The sequence below is a fragment of the Lepisma saccharinum genome, chromosome 8 (assembly GCF_977018435.1).
Source record: "Lepisma saccharinum chromosome 8, izLepSacc3.1, whole genome shotgun sequence".
In the NCBI taxonomy this organism is placed as follows: domain Eukaryota; kingdom Metazoa; phylum Arthropoda; class Insecta; order Zygentoma; family Lepismatidae; genus Lepisma; species Lepisma saccharinum.
Genome location: NC_139236.1, coordinates 77,245,301 through 77,264,036, shown reverse-complemented (window position 1 = coordinate 77,264,036; position 18,736 = coordinate 77,245,301). Strand labels below are relative to the sequence as shown.

Genomic DNA, 18,736 nt, shown 5'->3' with positions numbered 1-18,736 from the left:
ACATTGTTAACATAAGAATACTCACACTGAAATTAACGAGATTGGGATATGATATCAACTCTATTTGGACACCTGGACATTATTTAATAGAAGGGAACAATATAGCAGATGCTTTGGCAAAATATGCAGCGAATCAAACAATCCAACGGCCGCTTTCAATAAAGATTCCGTCCGTAGTTTTGGAATCGCACACTAGAAAAATACTATTTACTGACTGGCAAAGCTTGTGGACAAATACTGGCCCTCAATGCGGTAAGGCCTACTATTCTATACAAGAAAGAATTCCAAAGGAATGTTGGTTTAAACAGATTCAACTCTCCCGGAGTTCCCTCACAACTATAATGCGCTGCAGGTTAAATCACACTATCGCCGCAGCTCACCTTTACAAGAAGAATTTAGTGACTTCACCAGTTTGTTTGTGCAATGAATATACTGCAACTCCAAACCACATTATATTTCAGTGCAAACTTTATGAAACTTACAGAGAACCATTTTTACAGGAATTGTACAGGAGTGGACATCAAGCGCCACTGACGCTGCCTTGTTTACTGACTTCACCTTCATCCTCGGTAATCTATATTCTTACAAAATATCTTAATAAGTCTAATATAATTCTGTAAAAGTGTAATGAAATTTGGAAACTATTTATTATGAAAGGAATAATTGTGAGTAAATATTATGTCCATACATGTATATAATACCAATTGATAAATTGTTAACTGGTGCATGGATTTTGTCCACAACCAATAAATGTTTTATATAAAAAAAAACGCGCTACGACGCCAGGGGTTCCGGGTTCGAATCCTGGCCTGGGCATGGATGTGTGAGAGTGTCCATTCATCAATTTCATCATATCATCACTCATCCTCATCTTCGCAAATTAGCCAAAAAGTGGTACAAGAAGCGAAGTAAAATAAAGCAAATCAATTAATCAGTCTTCGTCTCTCTCTTTCTCTCCCTCGTTCTTTGTTTTTGTTTATTCTTCTCTCTCTCTGAAATCATGTGCAGTGGATACCATAGCGAAAGCTTGAGATTGCATTCTTTGTTGTTGACAAGAATGTTAAGAATAACAGATGCATTGTCTATTGTCATGATTTAAAATAGAACAGAACAGAATGCAGGCGAATGGAAAAGACATTTGGTATTTAACGGAAGTATTTCTTATTATATTAATTTACAAAATTGATTACCGTCGCATTTAATGTCTGTTACCGTACCCAAGCTTAGATGAGTTTGAGTTTGAGGTTCAACTTAAAACTGAAAAGTCCTTTTTCACTCCTGCAATATAGCTTCAGAGTGCTAAGTCCTTGGTCTTCTATTTGCGCATGAAGGTTATCTGAATGAACCGGACTTTGAAATTCAGTTCATGATTAAACGACTTGGACACGGCATAGCCATATGGACATTTGTTGTCCCATTAAACCAGGGCGTATGTTGTGCAATGTATACCGGATAATCTATGCCAGAAGGTGATTTGATTGATTATACAGGGTGTAGCCATCAAATACCGACGAACTTGCACCGTGCCTAAACGCAGTTGTTCTCAAACTACGTGAGCTCGGTAAATTTGTTATTAAAAAATAGATGACCTAATTCCAACAATTTTACTCGTAAATAGTTTACTGATTTTTTATTAATTAACTTTATACTTTAATTAATATTGTTACGTTCCCCGGTTTATTCTCAATGGTCCTACTTACGTTTATTCCTCAACGGCGAGCATGAGACTTATCAGCCCACTTTGAAGCTCTCAGGCAGTGGGAAATCAGGTAAGGATATGTTTACGTAAAACTTGCTAACTCTCGCACACAAAAAATATATTTAGATGTCAGTTAATGTTAACATATTACACTTGCACTCGCAATTAAACTCCTTATTACAAACAAAATTGTATTAAGATCATAATAGTTCTTGACTACACAAATTATTCATTCATTCATTCATTCATTCCTTTATTTGGAACCTAACAGCTTTTATGCCGTTTTTTGTCCATAACAATACACACAAAATTGTTTTACAATTAAATTATCAGTCCATCCCCCCTATTTTACAGATATTAGTTTTTTGTTGTAGTTTTTTTTTTGAACATTTTGCCTTTTACAATTGTATATTACACTTCCTTAAAAATGATAACAAACTATAACCAATTCTCACATCTGGATTAACAACTAAACTTAACATATTTGTTGGAAACTGAACCTTTAGAGTATTTAAAGTTTTATACAAGATATTTCTCTCTCTATTATATTTTGAGCATTCCAGTATTATATGTTGTGCATCTGCACTTTCCCAGCCACATTCACATCTCTTATTGTTCGTTATTCCAATTTTGGATAAATGTTGCCTAGTACACAAATGGCCCGTTCTCAGTCTATTAATTAATACAATTACATTTCTTGTAGCACTTACATGATGAAACCATGGTTTTTGTGTTTTGAATTCAGCAAATGGTCTGTATGATTCTCCAACTGTTGTAAGTTCATTTCGACACCAATCAAACCATTCATTCAGAATTTTCTTCTTTCCTCTAGGGAGAAGATCCGTATAGTATAATGATAAGTTCGTAATATTTGGAAGACGCACTGTTTCTTTGCACATTCATCTACATGAGAATTACCTGCAATATTGCTATGAGCTTTAACCCAAGAAAACTCAATGGTTTTTCCAGATTTTTGTATTGTTTGAACTAATTGTATGCAATTTATAATATAAGGGGATCATTTGTAAAGACTCTTGTACGAAGATTTAAGAGCCTGTAATACACTTTGCGAGTCAGTAAGTATTAAGAACTTTCGTAAATTTAATTTTTGGACATATATTAAAGCTTGGTAAATTGCGTAAGATTCTGCTGTAAATATTGAACAGTCTTGTGGAAGCCGAAATAATAGGTCTGTTTTATGTTGTGGATCGTACACTGCACATCCAACTCCTGACTCACTTTTAGATCCATCTGTGTATATGAAATAAAAACTTGGCCATTGAGTAAAATATTCCGATATGTGCGAATAACGAGGGAAATGAATATTATCCAGAGATTGTTGAGGATAATCTAATGAAAAAACAGGCCGTGAACGCATCTGTAGAACATCCTGATATTCTTGACAAAACGAATTATACAATTCTATCCACATAGCAGATTTTCTGTTTGTTATTTTTCCTGTTTCATGTAAGTGTATCATATTTGTTAGTACATTGTTGAAAGGATGCTCACAATATGATTTCACTTTGAAGAGCATATTTGCTGCTAACATCTTCTGTCTACATGAAATGGAACATTCACCCGCTTCCATGTATACTACTACGTTTGGAGTGCTGTTCATAACGCATAAACATCTTCTCAAGAATTTCCTCTGTATGACATCAATGGAATTCAATTTTCCTTCTGTCAAGTTACACATTGCCAGTAGAGAATAATCTATCATAGGCCGAAAATAATTATTGTAAAATAAAAGCATAACTCGAGGATGACATCCCCACTGAGTATTTGCTATTGCTTTGAACAAATTAAACACTTTTTCTGATTTGACTTGTATTGCTTTAATTTGGTCCTTCCAAGTTAGTTTTTCATCCAAGATGACACCTAAATATTTTACTCTGGATGTAATGGGAATTCTTGTTTTTCGGGACATTGAGTGAACTATTAGAGGTGTTCCCTTTTTACTAAAAATTGTAATATTAGATTTTTCCATTGAAATGGAGAGTTTTTTACTTTGAAGCCACTTTTGCACTTCCAATATTTGTTCCTCTAAAACAGGAAAATCAGTATGAATTTGTGTAGTGGACATATAGATACAGATATCATCTGCATATTGAAGATAATTGACTGTTGGAATTAATTTCCTTTTCATCCCGATCATATATATGTTGAATAACAAAGGACTTAAAGGACTTCCTTGAGGTAACCCTTTGCAGGCTGAATACGGTCCTCTACTTTCATTGAAAAAGTGGAAATATACGGATCTTTTACTGAGTAACTTCCATAATATCAAAACATAGTTGTGAGGTATTTTTAGCTGTTGTATTGTTTGGATTAGGATATTAATATCTACATTATCATAAGCTGCGCTTACATCTAAGAATGCAGCTAATACAATTCTGTTTCTTTTCAGTGAGTCAAAAATATACGAGGAAAGAGTGATTAATCCGTCTTGGCATCCTAATCCCTTTCGAAATCCTATTTGTTCGAACTGAAATATGTTTTGGCTTTCTAAAAACCATTCTATTCTTTTTTGTATCAGTTTCTCAAATATCTTTCCTAAAACTGACGTCAAAGCTATAGGTCTATATGATTTACCTACTTGAGGGTCCTTGCCTGTTTTTAAAATTGGAATAATCAACTGTTTGGACCAATCTTCTGGTACGTTTCCATTATTTAAGAATTTATTAAAAATTGTGCACATCGCCTTTAACGCTACATCCGGAAGGTGATTGATCATCGAATAAGTAATTCCATCCATCCCTGGAGCAGATTCTTTACTGTTGCCGATGATTTCATAGATTTCCTCTTTTGAAATTGGAGTTGCAAAACCTTTCGCCGAACGTAGTTTTGATGTGTAACTACATAATTCATTTGGTGTTTCAACTACTCCGTCTGACACTGTAGGTATGAGTTTCTGAATAAATTCAGTCTTCCAATTTGATTTCAAAGGGACCACATTTGCTGTACGAGGATTTTTGAGTGACCTAAACTTATTCCACACATATCCTAATTTCATGCTTGGGTGTAAATTTTCACAAAATAATTTCCATGATTTTCTTTTTGCTTTTATGCATAATCTCTTTGATTTGGCCACAGAGTGTCTGAATGCTATCCAGTTCTCCGGATTTGGTTGACGTGCGTATATTCTTGCTAATTCGACTCTATGTAGTTTTGCTTCAGCACACTCTTCTGTCCACCAGTATATCTTTGGGAAGTGTTGCTGACTACTTTTTATCACCCTGGGACAGCTCAAGTCCATCGCAGCCGAAATGGTTTTTACAAACTCCTCGTATGTAATATTATCAGGTTTTAATCCATCATCCTCTGAGAAATAAATATTTAAAAGTTTAGTATAATTAGACCAATTAGCTTTGAATACTTCATTTGCGAATAGTTAATATTCTTTCATTTGTTGCATGGCAATAAGCCAGGTAAAAATAACATGGATAATGATCGCTTGTTCTCAAGTCCACATCGGCTTCCCATGTAAAGTCTGCACAATACTTTTCTGAAATTAATGTTAAGTCTATAGATGACGGATTACTTCCATTTCTAGGCATATGAGTAGGTGAACCATCATTTATTATAGTTAACTGTTCCGCCTCCATCCATTCAACAAGAGTTCGACCCAACTTATCTGCTGCCTGTCGACCCCACAATGGGTGGTGGCAATTGAAATCTCCAGTTATGATTAATGGAGTCTTGAATGAACTAATCATAGACCTTAAATGTTTCACTGCAATTTTTTGCGATGTATAGGTAGATGGTATATAGATCGAGATAACAGTAAATATTTTATTCAAAATTTGCACTTGTATTCCCACTACTTTCACCCGATATTCTCGAAGAATCACTAAATTGGGATTAAATGATATGGGTTGGAATGCCAGACTTTCATGTACAAATATACCCACTCCTTTTCCGCCTTTTTGATTAATTACTGCGTGATAATTTTTTATTTCAATTGAAACTCTTCCATCACCCCATACTTCACACACACATATAATGAGAGGATGATGCTCTTCTATCAGTTTCATGAGTTCAAGTTTTCTTGAAGGAAACGAGCATAAATTCCATTGAACAAACAAAAACATATTTTGCATGTGATAACTTACTGATTATTATATTTAATGTTGAGCATCTTCATATGATTCAAGCTCTTCAATAAGTTTCAATAACTGTGAAGTAATATTTGTACAATCGACTAGAATATTTTTAATTCTCTGAAGATTATCATCCACAGTTATGTTCGACGTTAGTTTTGCCATAACTTGTAACAAACTAATCATTATTTGCTTTTGAGAGTCATATTGTGGGATGCTAGTTCGTAATTTTCGTTTTTCCGTTGTTGTCACTGACGTTGGACTGATTTGGGAATTTAGTAATACATAATCTGGTCTTTTTTGTTCGTTTTGGGTTTGAGGATTGTCACACGATTTTAGATTTTGCATACCTTTATTTTTCATAACTTCTTTACTTTTACATCTTCCCAAATCTTCGATCAGCATAACTATTGTTCATGTTGTAAGGATGAGGTTGAGAAGATTTCCAAGAATATAAGTTTCTTGATGTCCCTGATTCCTCATCTCTTACAGTGGCCAGCACCTCATATCTGTTACCTGTTGTAATTGCTGAACTTGGAGCTTGTACAAAGGAAGACTCTGCTTTAGTTGTTTTTAACTCTGGGAAATCTTGTAGTATGTTTGCATAAGAATAATCGTCTCTTTCGGTCATAAATGAACTACTAGAACTAACTTTTCTCTTTGCTTCTTGATATGAACAACCCTCATATGCTATCACCTTCTGAATTTCTTTTTCCTCTTCCCACTTACTGCACGACCTCTCAGTTGCAAGATGATTTCCTGCGCAATTTATGCATTTAGGTACTGCAGCACATATATCATCATGTTCATAATCACCGCACCTTGGACACATCGCTTTGGACTTACAAACATCCTTTGTGTGAGAGAAACGGAAACAATTCCTGCACTGCATCACAGATTTTATTTTAGGTTGTACCTGAAATATGTTACTGAGTAGCTTTACATGCGAGGGCAACCTTTGTGATTGAAACGTTACGCTGATCAATTTGGTCGGTTTGAACACAAATTCCCCATTTTCTTGATAAATCTTCTTCTTCATTCTTTCCATTTTGATTATTGGAATATTTCTCTCAGCCTCTGCTTCATCTTGTACTTCTTCTAAATTTATATGTAACGGTAACCCATATATTAGTCCTATTCTGTGTAAAAGACTCTTCGGGATCTTGACATTTACTTTATACTTCTTCTGAAACTCTTTGTTCAAGTAAAAGTCATTTGCATCATTGGATGTTAAAAAGTAAATCTTTGCACGATTAGGACCCGATGCCTTAACATAATTCACCTTAATTCTAGCTTCTCTTAAGTGACTACCTAACATAATAGCACTAAAGCTACCAACGTTGTGTTCCGCACCTTCAACAAGCACAATATATGGGCCATCGTGCCCAGGATAGAATAAGTCATTTTTATTCACATTGTCCTTTGATTGCATTGTACGCTCTAATACGTTTGCTTTGAAAATTTTTGGAGCATTTATAGATTCCTCCTTTCCACTAACTTTTGCTCGATTTCGTTTTGTTTTCTGACTTTTTGGTTGCTTAGCAACCAATTCAACATCCATATTTTCTCCGTCTTTATTTGAAGACGTGTCCTTTTTTACTTCCACTACTTCATTCATCTCCATTTGGACGTCCTCTCTGCTTTGATTAATAATTTCCTCGCTAGACATTTTCCCTCACTTGAAAGAAATTTGTTGAATTTCTTACAAGCAGGAAACTTTATCTGGATGGCCCAGAGCCTTCCATGCTATCTAGATTTAACACTGATTTATCTTCTAAATCACAAGATTATTTAATCTTAACTTACGTTTCAATAAATGTACTGTCTTGTAATAACACTGAACACTTTTACAATAAAAACGATGATTAAATCCACAATTTAAGCTTGAATTTGTCTGTAACTATATATCACGCAACTAGCTAATATTTCACCACAGACTATTCTCCCTACACAAATTAACACATTCACATTTCCAAAATCACTTCCATCATCCAGCAACATTCATATCTCTCTCCTAACAACCCCCAATCAAATGTTTTAAGGTTAGTCCATAACCATAACAGATTACCCAATTGAACAAAACAAAGTATGTCATCATAGATATTTAACATATTAAACACTTAAAATGATACAATAAGTGGGTGCGTATCAATATGTACACTTGAAATTTAATATTAATAAATACATTATGGATAATCATAGAAATTATTAGTGTGATTGTCGTTTTTTTCACAAAATATTAAATTTGCTTTCAATTAGTCGACAACGCTGCATTTAATGGAATCTTTTAGTTTCTCTGGCCAACATGATTTCCATTGGAATGTTCCACTTCGGACACCGAAAAATTCCAATTAATCAAAATATTTCCACTTTCTTATCTTCGTTATTGAAAATTTCTCCGTAAACAAAATTGACCGTGGTGTCCGTCCGTCAACCTCCAAGTTTGGAAGGCGGGGAGCAACACCCCCCGGGTAGATCGTTCACCGCCACTGTCGCGAAGGATTTTCGGTTATCGCAGTCGAAATAATTTTTCCAGGTACTTGCCAGCTCGGGCTGCAAGTCGCTTCACTATTTCGGGTGGAACTCGAGAAAGGTCCAACCGTTGAAATTCAAATTTGGAGGCTGCAGGAGTTACAGTCCCCTCTCAGAGTCTTTGATTTCTCACGAGCACTGGCGAGAAAGGAACACAGAACGAAAGGCCATTTTCTATGTGGTTAACAGCTCGGGCTGCAAGTCGCAAACCTAAGTTGCACCTCGCGGTCTGGTTTAATTGACAGGCCCGGTACCAGGACACGACCCGGCGGTTGAGAAACACTGGCCTACAGAACATCAAGGCATGTAACTTTTCTTAGTAATTTTTGCACATATAGGAGACGTTTCGACGCCACGAGTCCTTGAAAAATGATTGTTTTTAAATCTGAATATGCAGATATACTGCACAGTCTATCACTTTTTCGCGCTCACGGAAAGTATGGGTCAATAAATGTGTTCTGGTCTTGACATCATGCATATTTTCCTTGCGAATATCGTCAATACTTGAAACGTATCATTGTGTAATAAGCAGGCAACGGATTTACATGTAAAGTGCATATATTCGTATGATGCTATTATAAAACCAATGTTATGTTAAATTACGTTTTGGGGTGTAAGGGGTACCTTCCACGTAGGCGCCCAAAAGTCAACCTCACTTCCACGTAGTGCACCCTGGACAAGAGACTAACGAGGCTCTGGCGACTGGCACTATGGCCAGTATAATTTTGGGTGTGTTGTCCTGTTTTATGTCCTTGTGTGTGCTGAGTGCGCGTTTACAGCCTCAGCTTTTAACAGAAGTCAGAACATTTTAAGGTTTTAAAATTTTTAGTTATGCAACGTTAGAGTTGTTATTTGCAATGGTAAGGGGCTGGACCCCGTATAATGTGACGGGAGCAAAATAGCCTAAGTGCTGAAGCACCCAAAATTTTAAATTCAAATTAATTTCAAAATTAAATTAAATTACGTTTTGAAACTTTTGGCGACGCGTGATGAAACTATTCTCTCGGGCTATGGACCAAGTGATTTGTGGAAAGGATTACGTCATCTTCAGGGTAAAAAATAACTTGCAAGAATGTCTTTCACTACTCACCTGGTCGATACCCTGAGATAATCTTTTCACTAATGCAGAAGCGTCTCGTGAACGCATGCGGTGAATGCTGCGCATGCGTCAATTGTGGGGAAAAAGGACACGAGAGCGCTGAACTAAGCTTATATTACATTTCTTGGATCTGAAGTGAAAGTAATAATTCTTTTCCCACAATTGACGCATGCGTCACTTCAGATCCAAGAAATGTAATATAAGCTTAGTTCAGGGCTCTCGTGTAAAATAAATACTTCTCCTATATGAAGAAATTAGAATGTAGAAATGCTCATGAATGTCGTCGCAGAGCAAGCTGTCCTTTTCCCCACAATTGACGCATGCGCATCATGCACCGCATGCGTTCACGAGACGCCTCTGCACTAATGTAATTTTATATTATTTGTTATTTTCGCATGTAATTTCGAAATTCTTAAACATTTTCTAACCAAAGGTTTTCCGTTCATCTGTATCCTGTTCTGTTTATTTTAAATCTTGACAGCAGACAATGTATGTTGTTCTTAACATTCTTGTCAACAATGAAGAATGCAATCACAAGCTTTCGCCATGATTATTGAGAGAGAGAGAGAGAGAGAGAGAGAGAGAATTGGTACAAAATTATGTGAAACTCATTGTACAGGGTGAGTCAAAAGTCCCTGACCACCTTTATAAAATGAAAGGGAGTGTAGATTGCAGCAATATTGGTCATGGTAGTAATATATTAGGCCTAGGGGGAAACGTTTTGGTGCATGTCATGACAACGTCCGCCATCTTGGATCCAACTTCATTCTCTTTAAACGGGAAGGGGGGCATGTGGGGTATGGTTTTGGGCTAGAATTTCACCAGGAATGCAGTGGTGAAGTCAGATTTATGAAAATTTTAATGATAAGGAAGTTTCAATGAGGATATGCAATATGAATTTGCTTCTTTTGTTCCAACATAAATTATAAATTGCTCTACGTTAAGTGCACAGTTTCAGTGTGCAATGATGACGGAGCTGATAGTTGCACAACTAGAAAATTTGACTCTTACAGTGTCGTTACATTTACTTATCGCAAATTGACTTGTGTGTTCCCAACCAATACGTCATGGTTTATTTTTATCAGTATTTAAAGAACAATAACATGGAAATTACGACTTCAACTTATCTTGTGTCAACATGGGGCGTGCTCAGGTTAATAAAAATAAAATGGCTGTGTGGCAAGGGTTCCACTGGTCAGTTTAGTTGAAGATGGGGCAGATTTACAATGTAAATATTGCTAAATTTATTATTAGAATTATTTTAAAGAACAATAACATGGAAATTACGACTTCAACTTATCTTGTGTCAACATAGGGCGTGCTCAGGTTAAAAAAGAAAAAGAAAATGGCTGTGTGGCAAGGTTTCCACTGGTCACAGTTTAGTTGAAGAAGGGGGCAGATTTACAATGTAAATATTGCTAAATTTATTATTAGAATTATTATTTTGAGAGCATATTGTCGGTTCTTCTCATCTTCGTTGTGTATGGCTGCCCACCCGATCAAAATTTTCTAGCGCCGCCCCTGCTCTTTCTGTCTAATTGTTTCCTTCGATTTCTCTCTTCTTCCATTTCTCTAATTATTTCTCTCTATATCTCTCTACGACCCTCTGTCTCTCGCTTTTCCTCATTTTATCACTCCCTCTCTTTCTCCTTCTTCGACTGTTTTACTCTCCCTCATTATTTGTTTCTTCTCTTTCTTTTCCTTGTCCTTTCTCTCACTTTCCCACCTTCTTTATTCTCTTTCCATCGTCTTTTCTTTCTCTCCTTTGTTCTTTCTCCCTCTACTTTGATCTTTCTCTCATTACTTCTTTCTTTCTCTGCTTTTGTCTCATTTATTCTTTCCTTTTCTTTCTCTCCCTTGTGCTTTCTTTCTCTCCTTTGTTCCTTCTTTTTCTTTTTGTTCTTTCTCTCTTTCTCTCATTTGCTCTTTCTCTACTTTCTTCTTTCTCTCGTTTTTCTCCTTCTCTCTTTTGTTCTTTATTTCCCTCGTTCTTTTGTTCTTTCCCTCCCTCGTTATTTTGTTCCTTCTCTCTTTTGTTCTTTCTCTCTTTTGTTCTTTCTTTCCCTCGTTCTTTTGTTCTTTCTCTCCCTCGTTATTTTGTTCCTTCTCTCTTTTGTTCTTTCTCTTTTGTTATTTTGTTCCTTCTCTCTTTTCTTCTTTCTCTTTTGTTCTTTTGTTCCTTCTCTCTTTTGTTCTTTCTCTTTTGTTCCTTCTTTCTTTTGTTCTTTCTCTCCCTCGTACTTTCTTTCATTTCTTTATTTATGTCTCTTTCTCTTCCTAGTTCTTTCCTTTTCTCACTATCTTTTTCTCATTCTCTTGTTTCCATTCCCTTTCTCACCAAGTGCCTTCCAGATGGCTCAGTGGTAGCGTTGTCTCCTTGTAATCAAGGGGTCCCGGGTTCGATACCCGGAGGAGGCACATAGTGGTCAGGATACCACTTTAAACTGTAGGTCCAGTCCCGATTAGCCTTTCTGTGCATAAAGTGGACTTAAAACAACAATGTAAGAAGTGCCCTGAAAGCTTTAATAGTGTAATTACACGCTGCCAATAACGATTACAATTATTAATAGAATAAGGACGATTTCAATGCAACTTTTGCTGACATTCGCTTCGAAATGTCTCAAATCAGGCTTTCGGCTAATTGTCCTGGCTGACACGTGACGTGACAAACTGATTGCAGGTGTGTCGGGTGACGAGAATAGCCACGTGAGGTAAGCAATGGCGTAAGTTGGCAGCGAAAGTTTCGCTGGAACGACTGCCAAGCATAATTCCATGCAGAACATCACGAGGAGTTCCATACCGCGTTATTATTAACGCACACCAACACGTTGGGTTAAATCCATACATTCAGAATGATTGTACTGCGTTCCTGGATTCGGACTGGGGTCAATGGGTACAGCAGCGTGCGTGTCCAAGTGGGGGTGGGTGGAGGTCCTTTGGCCCAGTGTTCCTAAAACGAGAGCGCCAAAGGCAGGAAAATGTGGCACAATGAGGACTGGCTTCTAAAAGAACAGATTACATAGCCCCCGCTCTCAAAAATCATGGGCACGCCACTGAAGTGATACATGATAATTAGGGACCGGTTTTCTTATGTAATTACTAGGCAATGATATGAAAAACTGAATATGCTGACCAAGGCAGAAATTTATTTTATTATAAAACATAAACTAAACGGAACGTTTCAACCTTCTAGCAAGGTCTTCTTCAGACTCTGCACCAAGTACAAATGTAACAAGGCACAAAACAGGATGATATATATATACACACGGCATATACACGATATATAGAAGGTTGAAACGTTACGTTTAGTTTATGTTTTATAATAAAATAAATTACTGCCTTGGTCAGCATATTGAGTTTTTCATATCATGGAAACAAGGCTTTATGGTGTTATAATAGGGAATGATACTGCAACCTGCATATTTGTTATTGTATATAGCTATGTTCTTGAAACATACAGAAAATCATGTTATTAAAAAGGACAAGATAGATAAACTCCTCTTGCTCCTTGATATGTACCCCTAGCGCACGTTGGGAGACATGGAGATGTATCCCTACACGTTCTCGATCTCAGAATTTTGCAATGTGTCTGATCAGCACCACGCTTCGGCCGTCTTTACGCCAGAGCCCCTCCGTGCAGGGAAATGGCTGGAAAAATTCGCTGTTGATATCGCCCAACCCGGGAATTGAACCCAGGTCTCCCAAATGGCAGTCAGGAGGTTTACCAGCTTACCAACTCTCTCTCTCTCTCTCTCACCGACTGCTTGGACCGAGTGGTTATAACACCGCACTACGACGTCAGGAATCATGGGTTCGAATCCCGACTTCGACACAAGTGTTCTTTATGTGTGACCATCAATTTCACCACATCATCACAAAAATAAACCAAATGAATCAAATATAGAAAGAACACCCAAGACGAGGACGTGATTTCCAACCTGAACTGGCAACACGGGGGCATTCTGGCACAAGCGAAGGAGAAAACAAAGGAGGTTCTCTTCTTGGTAGTGCGACCTCTGTGGCAGGGTGGTTAGCACAGCGCGCTTCAACGCTACATATCCTTCATTAACTTCATTACTCATCCTCATCGTTGCGATTATCCAAAAGTGGAAGAAAAGCGACGCTAAATACCAAAAATTCAAATCAAATTAAATATATTTTAGTAGTATTCAGTGTAGTATTCGTCACGGAAGCGAGTGAGGACGATTCACTACAAAATCTTGCTCCCACAATTTTAGCAACTTTTCCCCCAAAACTATAAACTGTACTTGTCCCCCCCCCCAAGTTTTTGCATCCAATCGCCGCCACTGAAGGCAAATATTAAAAAAGGGACGCGTTACCAAGCAAGACTACATGCTTTCCAGTTGTCCTATGACCACCTTGCACCAAAAAACTTTGTTGGCGACACAGGCTCTCATCCTCTTTCTGAGTTTCTTTCTCTTCTCTCCTTCTCTTTCTTCTCTCCCCTTCTCCTCTCTCTCCCTTTCTTTCTTTCTTTCTTCTTTCCCCTTTTCCTCTTTTTTCTTTCTTTCCTCTTTCTCCCTTTCACATTTTTCTCTCTTCTTTCTCTCTCCGAGAGAGAGAGAGAGAGAGAGAGAGAGAGAGAGAGAGAGAGGGGGGGGTCTGCCTTCTTCTTCTCTTTAAGAGAGAGAGTGAGAGAGGAAAAGAGAAGAAGAAACTGAAAGAAAGAAAGGAAAATAAGTTTTCTCTTCTTTCTCTCTCTCTTTCTTCATTTCTCTTCCTTCTTTCCTCCTCCTTGACAGAGAGAGAAGCAAAGGAAAGAAGAAAAGAGGAAAGAGGGAGGAGAGAAGAAGGAAGAGGGAGGAAGAAAAAGAGAGAGAGAGAGAGAGAGAGAAAAGAGCTTTCCTTCTTTCCTTCTTTCGGAAAGGGGGGGGGCAATGCAAAAATAGGGTAATTGAGATACTGGGTAAGAAAATAAGGCGGGAATATCTTAAGTAAAAATCTTGTGTTATATAAATTGGTTTATCGTGTTTCAAGGACACAAGAAAACACTGAACTGAAATCTAACGAATGTGATTTAACTTTTCTGATGTCAAGAGCTAAAGATAAGATTATTATAAACGCTTATTCATAGTTTATGTAACAGGCATTGACCCAAAAATATATTATATCGTCGTATGAGAATCAAGAGGAATGTTACTCCAGAAATGCAGTTTTTATTTTTGTTTAAACAAGCTCTCTGAAGAGGTCTATTTGGAGAGAGACCGACGTATCTCCACTTCTGATCCGTAGAAGGAAGGTTAAGTCACGTGTCTCCAATTTATTGACTCTTTTTAAGAGTCAGGCATTTGCCTAAGAATACATTATTTCCACTCTGGTTCTCCCGCGACGAAAATATGAAACAGCGTTGTTAAAGGTGCACGAACCCAAAATTCCAATGAGTTATATTGGGTTCCGTAACAGGCCCGGACAGGACAATTTCAATTTGGTCTTCAGTTGCATATTGTTTCATTTCAATACTAAACTTGGACCGTATTTAAATTGATCGGAAAATAAGGTTCCTGGACCGAATTAGCCTCCCCGATGGCGCAGTGGGAGCGTCGTCGCCCTGTAATCAAGGGGTCCCGGGTTCGATACCCGGTGGAGGCACATAGCAGTTCGGATCCCACTTTAAACTGTAGGCCCAGTCCCGATTAGCCTTACTGTGCATAAAGTGGACTTAAAACACCAAATCAATCAATCAAATCCTGGACCGAATTAAAATTGACCCGGAAAAAAGTTTCCTGGACTGAATTGATATACTTTACAGATAAAAAGGTTATATACGGTCCAGATTTTCTCTCCTGGACCGAAATTGTATTTACTTAAATTCATGGAGCTTTAACAACCCTGGTATGAACATATTTTGAGTATCATAAAAGGAGACTGTTTTCGAAAACTGTTTTCCAATATCCTGGCATGTATGAGTCACAGTAGTACAGCATCAACTCATGGTCTTCCATTAGATTCCTTTGCAGAATGGTTAATTTTTTAATATTATCAAGGTTGCATACAGAACTGATGGATTTAATTGTGTTATTTAGCATCTCTTTTCTTCCACTTTTGGCTAATCGCGACGATGAGGATGAGAGATGGTGCGATTAAATTGATGAAGTGATACTCGCAGGGATTCGAACCCGGGACCCCTGGCGTCGTAGCGCACTGTGCTAGCCACTCCGACACGAGCCTCCCCCATAGCGCAGTGTTTCACTGTGGTCTTGTAATCAAGGGATCATGGGTTCGCTCTCCGGTTGATGAACGTGTGAATCCTACTTTAAAACGGGATCTCCAGTCACGATTAATATCTGGGCATAAAGTAGACATGCACTTTTCGACCTACTGCCCCGATTAGCCTATCAGAGCATAGAGATGTAAATTAAGTATCGAATGTTATAGCCTGAAGTCTCGGTATCGCCTCGATTTTAGAAAAGCCTCGAGAAATCGCGTCTCGTTCTAATCTCGATATCAAACGAGACAGAGATTTTAGCAAGAGTTAAAATTAAGGACGAGCTATAGGCAACTTTTGCTACGAAGCTAGTGCTTCGAATCCTGAGTACGATATGGGCAAAGCACGTAGCCAGGGAAGGGCTCTGGGGGGGGGGGGGCTGAAGCCCTCACGATTAATTTTGCTTCCTTAACAGGATTAAAGATCTTGTATAATAAGTTGTAATATACTGAGAAATTGATCTTCACGGCTTATACCCCTACAACTTTTTCGCGTTTAGATGGCGACTGCTGCTAAGGGATCAGCCCCCCCCCCGAAAAAAATCTGGCTACGGATTTGATGTGGGCATTCATGGCATCAATATATCCTAATCGTTGAAGAAAATAAACTGAAATATCAAAACTAACAACGAAATTCTCGAATCCAGTTTAACACTCGAACCCAGCACCTTTGACGAACTCCCGTGAAGCACTGGTCAACACAGCGCGCTACGATGCCAGGAGTCCTGGGTTCGAATCCCAGCCTACGCACGGGTGTTCCTTGTGCGTGTTCATTCATCAATTTCATCGCATCATCTCTCATCCTCATCGTCGCGATTAGCCGAAAGTGGCAGAAAAAGAAACCTAAAAATGTCTCAAATAATGAACAAGCAATCTAGCTGTAAGTGTCCCGATAGATGTCGCTGTATATCAAGCTTCATTAAATGCAACATACGATCTTTCATTCATTACATAAACACCTGTAATTCCAAAAACCAATGTCCTCTTTCCTCACGCATTTGTATAACAAGACACAATATAATTGTACGTTGATTAGTGCACAAAAGATGCTAAATTAGCCACAATACTAAGATCTTTTACAGTACCTCGTTATTCAGTCTTCTGTTTCTGTTTGCGGACATCGTTGACCGACTCAGCCGATGGCCAAAATCTTAAGAAATCCTGCGACGAGTAATCGCGCTGGCAAGGCACTATTTCTTCTCCCCACCACGCACTTCCCCTACCTCATTAGTATACAAAACGACCGCCCTCCTTCGTCTTATATGTTGTGACGTAATAACGCTGCACTCTCCCTTGACAGAGGCAGGAACGTATCCAAATACACTGCGTTTAAACCTCGTGTTTGCGCGTCATCTTATCTCGTAGCATCCTTCGCTCTGCTTTGGTTCGAGGTGCATCACAGAGGGTGTGGCAGGGTTGCCAACTGTATACTTTTATCATTCATTTTCTGATTTTCCCCTCCTCTGCCAAGCTGTAGTGGTGAATAGTTTTTGCAACGGCCTCTAAATGTTTCCGCACTGTCCTCGTCCCTGTGACATCATATGAGCCTGTTGATGTTAAATTTTGAATGTGTATAATTTTCTCTGCAAATTAGTTGTTCAGTGGCCTTTTTTTTAGCAGCTGTCAGAACCTTGAAGAAAGTGTACCGTATTTTTTATTTGTTCGACACATCCAGTAAACATGGTACTCTGCAACAGATGTTGAGTAATAATTCGATTTGATTGAAAATCAATAATAAATAACACGAAATAATATAGTTTAATAAGTGTTCCAAATTTGAAACCTACCCGCCAGAAAAAAAATGAACAACACTACATACCGACGGCTAGAACGAGAGTTAAGGGAGGGGGTGTCACTGGACCCTCCCTGAAGAAAATATGTTCACTTGGTTCTCTTTTCCTTATTTTATTTGTACTCTCCCTTTCACCTTCCTTCTGTCTTTCTCCCGCTCTTTCTCCTATTCGTCTCTTTCACTTATTTACGTCGCTTTATATCTCTCTTATTTCTTCTCTTCACTGTTTCTCTCCCTTTTCATGATCTATGTTTCTTCTCTGCCTCTAAATTTGATTATATAATTGACTTTTTGTTTTAAAAAGAGTTATTACAAATTAAATATTTCACATTGGAAACAATAACACGAGATGTAAAGAAATTAATTTTAGAAAAGAAACATAGATGGCAGCACAAGGTAGAAGAATATAAATAAATTGTTAGAGGATAAGTATGATTAGTGAAAGTGAAGGTACGATAGAAAGATGTGAAAAAGATGAAAGCAATGTGTATATAAAAACAGATAATGGATGGAAAGAAAAATATAAGTGGTTTTCATCATTCAACAAGTTGAAGCCTATAGTCAATCGTTAGACACGCTTAAAGAAGTATTCAACGAAACTACTTTTATTCATTATTCAATTTAATTGCGTGGGCGAGATTCAACCTGAGGCTGTTCTGCCACATAACCCGTGTCATAGATTACATTTAAATTCACAATTCTTATACACATGTGGTTACAGTATTAATACAGTGTACAATAAAATGTACGATTTAGTTACGGAATTCTACTGTTGATCAAGTAATTGTAATAAATGTAGTAGGAATAAAATGATACAAAAATTGCGAAGAGACAACAAAAATAAAATTAAAATAAAAAATGAAAGAAAAAAGATGTAGACAAAATACATAACATAACATAAACATACAAGTTACATCATAGTATTTGAACACAATTTCTGCTCTGCTAAAAGAAAAATCTTTACTTCATTACAGAAAGATTCTATTTTAGATACGCACTCGACATGCTCCTAGGTAGGGCACTCCATATTTTTGGAGCAAAATATGAAAACCACGACTGATAACCCTGTGTGTTGTAGAGTGGAAGGTTAAATTTGAAATTGTTTCTTGTATAGTGACTATGAACACTGGTGCGAGGGATCAACATGTCTGCCAGATACGAAATATGAACCATATGCACGCATTTTGGCATTTTTGAATTTTTGCTTGCAAGGTTTTATTTATTCTACCAGAGTACACTACGTCACAATAGTCTAGAAATGGATATATGAGTGTTTCAACTATACG

General features: G+C 37.5%; 1 protein-coding gene across 1 annotated transcript in view; it reads right to left on the bottom strand.

Moving 5' to 3' along the window:
* Positions 1–16,897, bottom strand: part of LOC145991168 (urea transporter 1-like) — a 102,735-nt gene extending 85,838 nt beyond the window's left edge. The window contains exon 1 of the mRNA XM_083127007.1: positions 16,744–16,897. Coding sequence (XP_082983133.1) covers positions 16,744–16,779 — 36 coding nt within the window. The 5' untranslated portion in view covers positions 16,780–16,897. The remainder of the gene's footprint in view (positions 1–16,743) is intronic.
* Positions 16,898–18,736: the final 1,839 nt, after the last annotated feature.